At 40.3% G+C, this 12,500-nt stretch overlaps 1 protein-coding gene across 7 annotated transcripts in view; it reads right to left on the reverse strand.

Annotated features, from left to right (window-relative positions):
* The window catches only part of LOC136838704 (regulator of G-protein signaling 7-like), a 187,863-nt gene that overhangs the window by 92,017 nt on the left and 83,346 nt on the right, over positions 1 to 12,500 (reverse strand). For 6 of the 7 annotated variants that reach the window (XR_010853092.1, XR_010853093.1, XR_010853090.1 and 3 more), the window contains exon 2: positions 4,535 to 4,680. Coding sequence is in view for 3 of the 7 variants with exons in the window: in XM_067104135.1 (XP_066960236.1) it covers positions 4,535 to 4,657 (123 nt within the window). In the remaining 4 variants the exon portion in view is untranslated. Of the gene's footprint in view, positions 1 to 2,783; positions 2,884 to 4,534; positions 4,681 to 12,500 lie in introns of those variants that run through there. The other variant, XR_010853094.1, reaches the window with a different exon arrangement.

The raw sequence follows: 12,500 nt of genomic DNA on the forward strand, positions 1-12,500 counted from the left end.
GGATTTGCATAAACAGCAGCGGCTCCCTTTGATCCCGCCTCTATACGGGATTTAAATCACTCTGGATTTCTTTTTCCTTTCCCACCCCCTTTTTTTTATTGGCTTTCCACATCTACTGATCTAGGATTAACTAACAGTCTGTGTATATGCATTTCACTGTAGTGTCATATCCGTTAAAGATAACTCCCTTCTCTCTCTCTCTCTTCTTCTCTCTCTCTCTCTCTCTCTCTCTCTCTCTCTCTGAGCTTCCTGTATGTGCTTGTTTACCACTCTCATTTGCGCCGTCTGTGTGTGTGTATATGTGTATGTTTGTATATTTCTTTCAACACATTCAATCCAAATCTCTCTCTCTCTCTCTCTCTCTCTCTCTCTCTCTCTCTCTCTCTCTCTCTCTCTCTCTCCTCTGTGTGTGTATGTGTGTGTGTGTGTTCGCAGAATACGCTTCCTCACGATTTACAACGCACAAGTCACCTGTCAATAGTTTACACAACGCCATCGAATATCTAGGGGTCTCCTCCTCTTAATGGAAGAAATTTTTTTTTTATCTTTTTTTCCATTCATTTCTGTCCTTTCCCTTTTCTTTCTTCCCGGCCTCTTCCTCTGTTTACTTTCAATGTTAGTTTCAAGTAAATAAACATAATAAAAGAGTAAAAACCAATATTATTATTAATTATTGGAAATAAGTCCTAATGGCACAGCAAGAAAGCCGTTTTGGTTATTTGAGAGAGAGAGAGAGAGAGAGAGAGAGAGAGAGAGAGAGAGTGATGGAGCCGAAGCACCACTGTAGTTAAAAATAGTTTTCCAATTCATCAAGGAATTTTACTTTAGTGCATTTGCCAAATGCATTCATGGAAGGACCTTTTTTTTTTAACATTTTCAAAAAGCATTTGAAGGTAAAAGGATGGATCTTCTCCCGAGTACTTTTCAGAAGCTAATACTTTTCAAATACTTTCATCAAAGGCAAACTCCGACCTGGAAGTAAAAAGAGGGCATAGCCTCCCAGATGGAAGACTCCAAGAATTACAAAAACGGGAATAAATAAAAAAAAAATATTCCAAAGCTTCAGGAATTCATATGATATTTGGGAGGCTAACGAGGCCTGAGAGGCGACCGAGAGAAGTAGGAGCCAAACCTATACCTGTAGCAGAGAGAATAATGTTATCTTTTAGGGGAGAGGCATTGGGAATAGCGTCCGTAAGGTTGGTGCCACTGATTAAGCGAACAACCCTTGATATAATCGGTTCTAAAAGAGAGTTCAAGTATTTATTTCCGTAGTCTGGCGTCAAGCTGAGGTGATCATCGACGTCGAGAATGAAGTCAATTTAGATCAACAAGGTATTGAATATGAGAGCGATATTCTAAACAGGTCCGGATGAATCCTCAGAAACTGAGAAAATCAAAAGAATTTTCAACAGTGAGGTGACCTGAAATATTTTCAATGTAACTTTGAAATAATCTAAACAGCTAAAATAGTGATAAAAGCTTGAAGTTTATATTGGTGACAGAAGAGGAAAGCTCCATGACACTCTCAGAATGGTGACAGCAGACCACAAAGAGAGCTCTGAAAAACAGTGACGAGAAGTTTTATACATTTTAGGAATGGCAACAGAAAACAGTGATGAAAGATAGTGGTTGTATTTCCATTTTCATACTCCGTAGGAGGGTAGTGCTGTCAGTGCACCTCACGCGGTGCACTGTAGTCATTACTAAGGTTCACTGCAGCGTCCCTTCGGTCCCTAGTTGCAACCCATTTCATTCGATTTACTGTACCTCCATTCCATATTCTCTTTCTTCCATCTTGCTAACCACCCTCTCCCAACAATTGTTTCATAGTGCAACTGAGGTTTTCCTCCTGTTACACCTTTTAAACCTTTCTACTCCCAGTTTCCGTTTCAGCACTGAATGACCTCATAGGTCCCAGCTCTAGGCATCTGGCCTAATTTCTACCTTCCATTCCATTCCATTCAACATTTAGTCCCAGTGTTTGGCCTATGGCATAGATCTAGTACTCTGTCTCATTGTAATCCTTCAGGCCAGCCATATGAGACCCGTTAATCACCTCAGTGGTCTGGTTAAAGTATTTTGATAATAATAATAATAATCCAGTTTCATAACTGGAAATAAAGAGAGCTATTCCATTACATTTTCAAAATGATGACAGCAGAGACAGGCTGTGTTACATTTACAAATTGGTAATGAAAACGAGAAGTTGTATTACCTTTTGAAATGTTAACAGAAAAGAGAAGCTGACTTTACATGTTCATGAAACGAAATTGAATACCGAGAGAGAGAGAGAGAGAGAGAGAGAGAGAGAGAGAGAGAGAGAGAGAGAGAGAGAGAGAGAGGTGTGTGAAGAAACGTTCTTGGAAAATGATTTTAGTGCTTCACTTTGAGAATTTTTCTGCTGATTACTGTCGCAAATCTTCTCCAAGTCACTCAGCATATTGTTAAATAGCAATATACAAACATATTCCCTCATCTGCCAAATTGATCCTGTATCATGATATTATTCCAATTTGCGAAATTAAGAAAATATTAACGACACAGCATGAAATTATTAGCAGATGATATAAAAGATTTATCTGTTTTTTTATAAATATGATTAAAACTATTGCAGTAGAACTACAAACAGTTTGCTTTTTCCTCTTTTCTTTTGAAGAATTGTTTACGAATAACAGATCCTGTCATTTTCGGGTTTTGTCTGCTATGTTGTCTGTTAATAATCCAGATAAGAAAAGAAAAAAAGTTAGGCCATTTCTCAGTTCAGTTTTAAAGCCTCAGACCTTTAGGACGTTCAATCTTGGGCTGTCTTGGGCGACCAGATTTTTTGAACACGCGGTTGGACGCCATACTTCTAGAGGTCCCGTTGTTCCTCAAACCAATGGGCTGTGGAACAGTCTCCCTGAGAATGTTTTGCAATTAGAACCTCAAAAGTTCAAGTGAAGATGCAGTGCCTTAAAACCTAAAACAATTCTACCTTCTATTTTACTAAACTACCTATAATTTTCTATTAATTTATGTATTAATTTATTTACTTATTTTTTTTTTAAATAACTGCCCTCTCCTTTATGTATTTCCTATTATCTTCTGTAGCTTCTTTCAAATGAACACCATATTCTTTGGAAGCTTAAATTTCAAGTCAATGGCCCCTGTAGGCTTGTTCTATATGAACAGGAGTTTATCTTCTGAATAACAATAATAATGATATCGTTTCGAAACGATGGGCGAGCGGATCTCACCAGTGCAGTGTAGGCGGCGTGGAGGCGGTGATGAGACCAGGCACTTTATATCTTCTGTTTCTTTTTAAATATATATAAACGAATAACGGATCTTTCAAAAGACGTTAATGGAACTTTGTACAAACACCAATTAAACATAAATTTCTGTATACATTATGTCGTCAAGCATCAATGAAAAATGACTTATTGAAATCCTAATCAATAATCACAACTCGAGTTTTGTGTACGTAAATATTAACAGGAATTCTAAAAATAGAAATGAAAATTCATAATACATAGGCTTTCAACGCCTAAATGCACGTGAATCTACCTGACCTTTTTTCACTCTACTTCTATCTGTTGACGACCGAGAAACTGAGTCTTTTGTAGTCCATCCTACAAAAAGGCCCAAATTGGCGTTAGATTCTGACGTCATGTCAATACTGATTTGCCTGGCAGAAATAAGATAAAATAAACCCTGAAATATGATGCAAATTGATTTCAAAGTCAGCCAATTTATCCAGAATGTCCAAACCTAAGCTAATTTTTTACTTAAATTTGAAAACACGTTTCACCAACATAAATTATATAAACGATGGTGTTGTTAATCTATCTAATAGTATAAATGCTGTATAGATAAGAGGACTTCACATAAGCGATGGTGTAAATCAATTTGAAACTCAGAAGTTTACCAAGAATAACGTACCCTAACCTACTCTTTTGCTTAAATAAAAAAAAAAAAAGTTTTACCAACAAAAATGGCATGTAGATAAGAGGACATTATATATGCCGTGATGTAAAATAATTGAAAAGTCAGCCAGTTTACCCAAAATGACCCAACCTAACCAGCCTTTAGATTTAAATTTGAAAACCAATTTTCGCCACAATAAATGATATATATATGAAAGAGCTTCACATAAACGTTGGTGTGAAATAATTTAAAAGTTAGCCAGGTTCCCCAGAATGACTCGACCTATCCTACCTTTTAACTTAAATTTAAGATAAGAAGTTTTACCAACATAAATGATACGTAGATAATAGGACATCACACAGCATAAGCGATGGTATAAATGAATTCAAAAGTCAACTGTTTTACCCAAAATGACTCAACCTGACCTACCTTTTGACTTGAATAAAAAAAAAAGTTCTACCAACGTAAATGATATATAGATAAGAGTCAACCATTATACCCAAATGACCCAACCTATCCTACCCTTTGGCTTAAATTAAAAAAAGAAAAACTTTTACCAAAATGAATGATAATCAGATAAGAGAACATCACACTGATGATACTCAGATACAAACAGCCGACTGACCTTTTTATAGACGATGTGGTTCGGGGTCTCGTCCACAGGGGCTGCGGCTCCTGTCGTGGTCTGACCATTGTTGACCTCTGTCTTCTTCCGCACACCCACGCGCTCTGTAGACATGCTGACCATACCTCTCACTCGCCCATAATACCCTGCCGGTGGGCGGGAAAGGAAAAGAGAATTAAAGTCAAGTCTATGATAACCTGTAGGGTGATTTGCACTCCATAAACTTCTGAAATGAAAGATGATGGACATCATATAACACCCCAGTGATAAATAAATAAACATATGTGATTGTTTTTAGATGCAACAGAAATATAATCGGTGTTGATGGTGGTACAATAGGTAATGAGTTCTAAAATAATATAGATGGTTCTCATTAGATAAATTACCTAAAATCCGTATTGTGATTATTAACATGTAGGCGCGCATATTCAACCACGCAGCCTACCTGCCGATGAATCACACCACATCTCGGAGAAAGCGCCACGCGGTTGACACGAGGTCAGAAGAAAACAAAATCCTGAGACGACGTTGCCGGCAAATATTCCCAACGTTGTTATAGTCACCTCTTTGTTATTGTACCAGTTTATACACCAAGACACCGTTCATTTAGCCATGTATGTAGAGTTCACAACCTTATGTTTTATACTAATATAATTGTATGTTTGCCTCTGTGAAGACACAGAGGCCTATGCTTTTTCCTTACCTGTCAAAGGTTGGGACCACATTATGGCCAGCAAGTGTGTTTGACTTGCATGAATTTTAGATGAATAAACCAGTTGTAACCTGACCTACACTTTCGCTTACCCCTCAATCTCACACTGCTGACCCAAGAGCGACCCGAGGAGGCCGATGCAGAGATGACCGATCATGCCAACGATCCCCACACCATCAGCAAGAACCTAGCAGCTGCCTCCATCTGATTGCAGCCCTTCATGCACAAAGATCACCTCATCAGAAAGTAGATGCAGTCCTCGAATTCCTGCTGGATGACGTATTTGAATAAATAGCAGCATGGCTTTAGGAACTAGACACCCCAGCAACATACGACATCCTGAAGGACCAGCTGAAGTCATCCTTCAGCATGCCGCCAGCCCAGAGAGCGAAGAAGTTCCTGAACCACGTAGGGACACCAATAGGCAACGAGAAACTGTCACACGTGTATAAGCAGCTGCGACGTCTCATCACCCTACCATCCAGAGGCAGGGAAGCTGGGTCATCCTTAGATTTAGTGAGGGAAGTACTCCTCACCATATTACCCCACCAGACAGTAGCAGCGATGCCAAAAGCCTCCACCATGCCCATAGAAGAATTTTTGGTCATGGTCAACGAGGTCCATACAGCACCTAAAGCAGCAGACCCCGCCCAGCCAGCATCAGCAGCAATTCGTGTCGAACATACATCCGACAGTGAAGGATGCAACAATGACAATGAACCAGCTGCCCCTGTCTTCAAGAAGTGTTTCCCCAAAGGAAAGCAACCACAAAGAAGACAGGAACCCCTGGAAGGAGTCTGTTTCTTCCACTGGAGATTTGGAATGAAAGCAAGAAAGTGTGACGAAGGCTGCGTATTCTCAAAAAACACCCAGTAGGGTCGTAGAAGCGACCCAACCATACTAATGTCAATGGGGAGCAGACATGTTGCCTCGTAAGAGAAACTGTGCCTGCCCACCGCTGTCTTTCTTCCAGGTACGAAAGACGGACAGAGACATGCTTCTTCATTAGAGATGAAAGAACTGACACTGAATTCTCAGTGGATACCGGAGCCTGCAGGTCTTTTGTCCCAGCAAGACCAGCAGAATGACTGAACCCTGCCCCACCCCTCAACCTGCAGGTCTCTACTGCCAGCGGCGCCCTATTAACCATGTATGGAAGGCGGGAGATGAAAGTCAAATTCAACAGGAAAGACTACGACTGTCCTTCATAACGGCAGACGTAACAACATCGTTGTTAGGAGCAGACTCTGACAGTGCATAACCTCCTAGTCAACGTAGCAAGAAAGGAACTAGTCACAAGACCCACAAAGAATTCATCTCCTCAAATGAAAAGAATTCATCTCCTTCAAACGTAAAGAAGCAGAAAGTTTGCCCTGTCGCACTAGAGACCCCACCAGAAAAAATGAGAGATCTATTATGGGAATACGGGGACATATTCAAGGACGACCTCAAACATGACCTCACCACATCGGCAAAGCACAGAATAAAGCATCACATCCGGACAGAAGGTCCCCCAATACACTCAAAGTTCAGACGACTAGCACCGGAAAAACTTACCTATGCAAAGAAAGTTTTCAAGGAAATGGAAGAAGCCGGAATATGGCAAAAAGGATCTAGTCCATAGGCATCACCGTTGCATATAGTGCCAAAAGCATATGAAACGTGACACCCCTACAGAGATTACTGATGGTTGAATGTCAAGATGAAGCCGGACAGATATCTGCTCCCTAATATAGCGGACACAACGAATGAAATGAGTGGAGCAAGAATATTCACCAAGATCGACCTGTTGAAAGGTTATTTTCAAGTACTGGTAGCAGAAGATGTCAAAAAGACAGCAATCATCACCCCCTTCAGCACCTACACATTCAATTACAGCTGTTTCGGCCTCTGCAACTCAGGGGCAACATTCCAAAGATTGATGGATGAGATATTCGGAGACCTTCCGTTCTGTGTAGTATAAGTGGATGATATACTACAATTCAGCCCGAACCTACAGCAGCACATCAAACACATGAGAGAAGTGTTAAAAAGACTCAAAGAAAACAGGTTGATAGTGAGAGAAGACAAGTGCAAATGGGGAAAGAGAACAGTTGATATTTTAGGGCACAAAGTGAGCCAAGACTGCATAAAACAGCTGCCTGAAAAAATAAAAGCAATAACAGAGTTCCCCAAACCGACAAAAGTAAAAGCGGTACAAGAGTTCTTGGGACTCATAAACTACTACCACTGATTCATTCCTAACTTAGCTAAGATCACGAGCCCCATATATCAGTGTTTGAAAGGGAAAAAAAATTAATTTGGACAAGTGAGCAAGACAATGCATTTAGGTTAGCAAAAGAAGTAATAACAAATGCAACAACACTCATTTTTCCTTTGCCCAACACATCCCTCACGTTGACAACCAATGCAAGCAACATGGCAATGGGCGCCGTACTCGAGAAGGACAGTGAGGATGGTTGCCACTCGTTAGCTTTCTACAGCAAAAAGCTAATGACGACAGAGCAGAAATACTCGACTTTTCGATGGAGAACTCCTGGCAGCCTACATAGCAGTCCGACACTTCCGTCACATGCTTGAGGGACGGGAATTTGTGATACAGACAGACCACTAACCCCTCATCCACGCCTTCACAAAAGCAGCAGATGTGAGGTCAACACTTCAACAAAGGCACCTGTCAATGATAGCAGACTACTCCTGCATGGTCAAGTACCTGAAGGGCTCCTCAAATACCATGGCAGATGCCCTCTCCAGAAACTGCGCCAACGCAGTCCAGCTTGGAATCCCATATCCCAAGATAGCAGAAGCGCAGACGAGGGACTATAACAACTGCAGCAGATGAATCTCGCCCTCAAATGGAGTAACCTGTCGATCAATGAAGGAAAGGCAACCATCACCTGCAAGACGAGTACAAGACACCTGCGCCCCTACTTGCCAAAGGGTTTAAGCAAGAGCTTTCAACCTCACCCACAACCTATCCCACCCATCAGGCCGATCAACCGCCAGAATGATAGCAGAGTAGTATATCTGGTGGAGCATGAGAAAGGACGTCAAGACGTGGGCAAGACAATGCATCCCATGCCAAACGTCAAAAATGACGAAGCACACGGAGAGAGGGATAGAAGAATGCAAGACAAAATCCCGCCACCTTGGCCACATTCACATCAACATAGTGGGCCTCTTACCCCCATCAGAGGGGTGCAAATATCTATTCACGATAATAGATAGGCATACAAGGTGGCCGGAACCAATCCCCATCCGGCAGCAGATGGCGGAAAGCTGCCTTAAAGCCCTTACTGAATGGGTCAGCAGGCACAGCATTCCCCAGATCATCACCAGCGACAGGGGTGCGAACTTCACCTCCGTTCAGTGGAACGCCCTCACCAATAGTTTGGGAACCAAAATAACGCACACCACGGCCTACAACCCCGAAGCCAACAGAATAATCAAGAATCTGTGTAGATCATTAACAACCTCTCTAACCGCCAGATGTCAGAGAGGCAGTTGGAGGAAAGAACTGCCTTGGCCGAAGTCCTCTATGGCCAAGTGTTGACTCTACCAGCAGACGCCTTCCCTGACAACAAAAGCCCAACGACAACATCCAAAACGAGAAAAGCAATAAAGAAATTGTTACCAGCAAAAACAACATACCAAGTGTTCGTCCCCGGAGACTTAACGAACGTAAAGTAGGCATTCATCAGAGTCGATGCACACAAACTCCCCCTCTCCCTGGCGCACTCCGGCCCGCAAAGAATCCTTCAATAGCAACCGAAAACGGAAGAACAACGTGGGTTTCGTTTGACTGGTTAAAACCAGCCTATAAACCGAACACCAACCAACAGACGTAAGCTTTCTCCTGGGGTGGGGGGGAGTACTGTAGGCACGCATATTCAACCACGCGGCCTACTTGCCAATGAATCACACCGCATCTCGGAGAAAGCGCCAAGTGGTTGACACGAGGTCAGGAGAAAACACAAAATCCCAAGACGATGTTGTCATTTAATATTTCCAACATTGTTATAGTCACCTCTTTGATATTGTACCAGTTTATATACCAAGACACCATTCATTCAGCTATGCACTTAGATTTCACAACCTTATGTTTTATACTAATATAATTGTATGTTTGCCTCTGTGAAGAAACACAGAGGCCTATGCTTAATCCCTTTTTCCTTACCTGTCAAAGGTTGGGACTATGCTACAGCCCTCAAGTGTGTTTGACTTGTGTGAATTTTAGATGAATAAATCGGTTGTAACCAGACCTACTGTACGCTTACGCTTACCCCTCACTCTCACAAACAATTGTAAGAATAATCATGACATTTTCAATAATGCTATCATTTATATTAAAGTGATCGAGACAGGCGTGGCTACCTAAATGCAGCTCAGTCACTTGGAGAAAGTTACAAGGGGTTCAGGAACACAAATGGTGCAATTTCCTTTTCACAAAAATCGTGAGGTAAAAGGCGTGCGGGATAAAGAGATGGAACTTATGGATACCGTTAAACGATAGAGTTTCGTCTCCCATGCTAAGAAATGATAACCTGCGGAGGGCACATCATCTGCTTTGAAATGGTCATGACGAAATGAACTGAAAGGAAGCCATTGATAGATAATACAGGCGAGACACATCACTTGAGATGAGCCCCGCAGGGAGGTAGCAATGCTGTCAGTGCGCCTGTGTACGTTACTTCAAGGCACTTTGCAGCGTCCCCTCGGTCCCTGGTTGCAACCCCTTTCATTCCTTTTACTGTACCCCCGTTCATATTCTCTTTCCTCCATCTTACTTTGCACCCTCTCCTGACAATTGTTTCATAGCGCAACTGCGAGGTTTTCCTTTTTACTCTCAATTTCCCTTTCAGTGATGAATGACCTTATAGGTCCCAGAGCTTGGCCTTTAGACTAAATTTTATATTCCATTCCATTCCACTAAAGATGAGAAAATGATTGATGTGGTACCATTAACTAAAACAAAAGTATTGTTCTTTTAATAAACATGAAACGAGTTCACAGCTGTGCGTGAAATCATGAGCAGGAAGTTTCCAGCAAGTCCCTGAGAGAGGATGGACAGATTTCCGTTACGTAGGATAGATTGGCAGTTTGTCCTGCCTTACGAAATCCATCCTGATGATCAGAGAGAAGCTTTCGACATAATGAAGTGTTAGAGATTAGAACTCAGGACAATAATCTGGTATTCTAAAATGTCCATCTTTCTTGGAAGAAAGCTATTCAATAAATAGTATTTATATAGCGAATTGGAGGATAAATACATGTGTTTAGGGTCAGGCAAATGAAAAATAGATAAAATACCAGAGGCAAACTCGAATGCAATTTGTTTGTTGATAAAGTAACAAATAAACCTGTAATTCTACTTTTTCATCAAGTTGTTGTTTCGCTGAGAACAATGATATAAGTAAGAGTAAAATAACTTGAATGTTGACAAATAAGCTTGGAAAATAATTATAATGATAATCGACGCTGCGGGGGATCATTATGATTAGTGATCTGATTAAATATAATGATAATGATAAAACTGTTGAAAAAATAGGTGACAAATAAACGGACGCACAAACGTGAAGGACAAGCCAACATCAAAATCCTTATCAGTTCCGTTATGCAAATTGGCTCAGCTAAAACAGATTTGTAACCAGATGGCGTAAAGGCCGTTCCTAACCTAACTTAAATTAGCCTAACCTGTCCTGAAATAAAGTCACTTGGTAAAATTTGTAATAAGAACAGGTCGCATCTCCATTGCAGGTAATTTCCATAACAAAAGTTTTTTTATTCCCAACCATATAGTCCCTCTTTTGGAAATTATATGAATTATATTTACACAAAATTAAATTTTGTGAGTTGATGTACTGTAAATGTGTACATGGTGAGATTTTATATATTATGTATGTGTATATATATATATATATATATATATATATATATATATATATATATATATATATATATATATACATATATATATATACACACACACACACACATATATATATATATATATATATATATATATATATATATATATATATCCACAAAAGTTCTGTTAATCTATGTGATGTGACGTGTTCATATCTAAGGAAACTTACATAGCTTGTTAAATTGTGTTATAGAATATCAGTGTTCATAATTATGAATTAAGAACGACATTTGTACTGCAAGTTGCAGAAACTATAAAAAAAACTATTGTTTTTCAAGAGTCACATGGGAAACATGGAAAGAACAAAGTTGAAACTTGCAGTGATGTAAATGTGTTTAGTGTGTGTGTGTGTGTGTGTGTGTGTGTGTGTGTGTGTTTTTAGGAGAGAGAGAGAGAGAGAGAGAGAGAGAGAGAGAGAGAGAGAGAGAGAGAGAGAGAAATTAGCAATCTGACGAAGGAAAAGGAAAATTTCAAGTGACACACTGAAGTCTGAAGATAATATCCTGGCGAAAGGAATCGATAGAACGTCTTTCCGACGACAACAAATCATCAAGACGCACACTCACGCTCACACACACATCCACACACACTGAGGGACTCGTGCGCATGCGCGAATACGCTCTCTCTCTCTCTCTCTCTCTCTCTCTCTCTCTCCTCACACACACATCATGGTGTGGAAGACATGCCATATCTCCCCATCGGTGAAATAGGGGAAGAAGAAATTGGAAAAGGAGGAGCAGGAGCGACGGACGAAGAAGAAGAAAGAAGAGAAAAACAAATAATCAAAATAACGGAGGACTGCGCAATCAAGGGCTGAGAAACGAAGGTGAGAGCTGCAAGTCTTTCCTGTATTTACACTCTCAGAATATGGAACCCAAGAGCGACTCCAAGGAGGGAAGAGGAAAATGAGCCTTTAACCTTTATAGCTTCGAACTTTTTAACACTTAACCTTTATATATCCTTGAATATTTCGATATCTAAGTTCGTAATCATTAATTTTATAACATTTTACCTTTATTGCCTCAGAACTTCATGGATTTTGTTTTGGTAACTTTGAAATATTTAACATTAGGCCTTTTTAACCTTGAACCATCTAGGAACTGAATCTTTGAAATACTTGAGCCATATCAAGTGGAATCTTTCAAAGTTTTCAAGTTGTTGCAAATTTCGAATTTTATAACCTTTCATCTTTAAACAATCATAACCGTTTAGTCTTAAGCTTTTTATTAATCTTTACCTTCTAAAACCTATAGGTTTAGTGGTCTTGAGTCGTTTAAGTCTTAAAATTTTATCAAGCTTCAGCCGATGACCTAAAACCCTTGTGA

The sequence above is a fragment of the Macrobrachium rosenbergii genome, chromosome 1, assembly GCF_040412425.1.
Source record: "Macrobrachium rosenbergii isolate ZJJX-2024 chromosome 1, ASM4041242v1, whole genome shotgun sequence".
Classification (NCBI taxonomy): Eukaryota; Metazoa; Arthropoda; class Malacostraca; order Decapoda; family Palaemonidae; genus Macrobrachium; species Macrobrachium rosenbergii.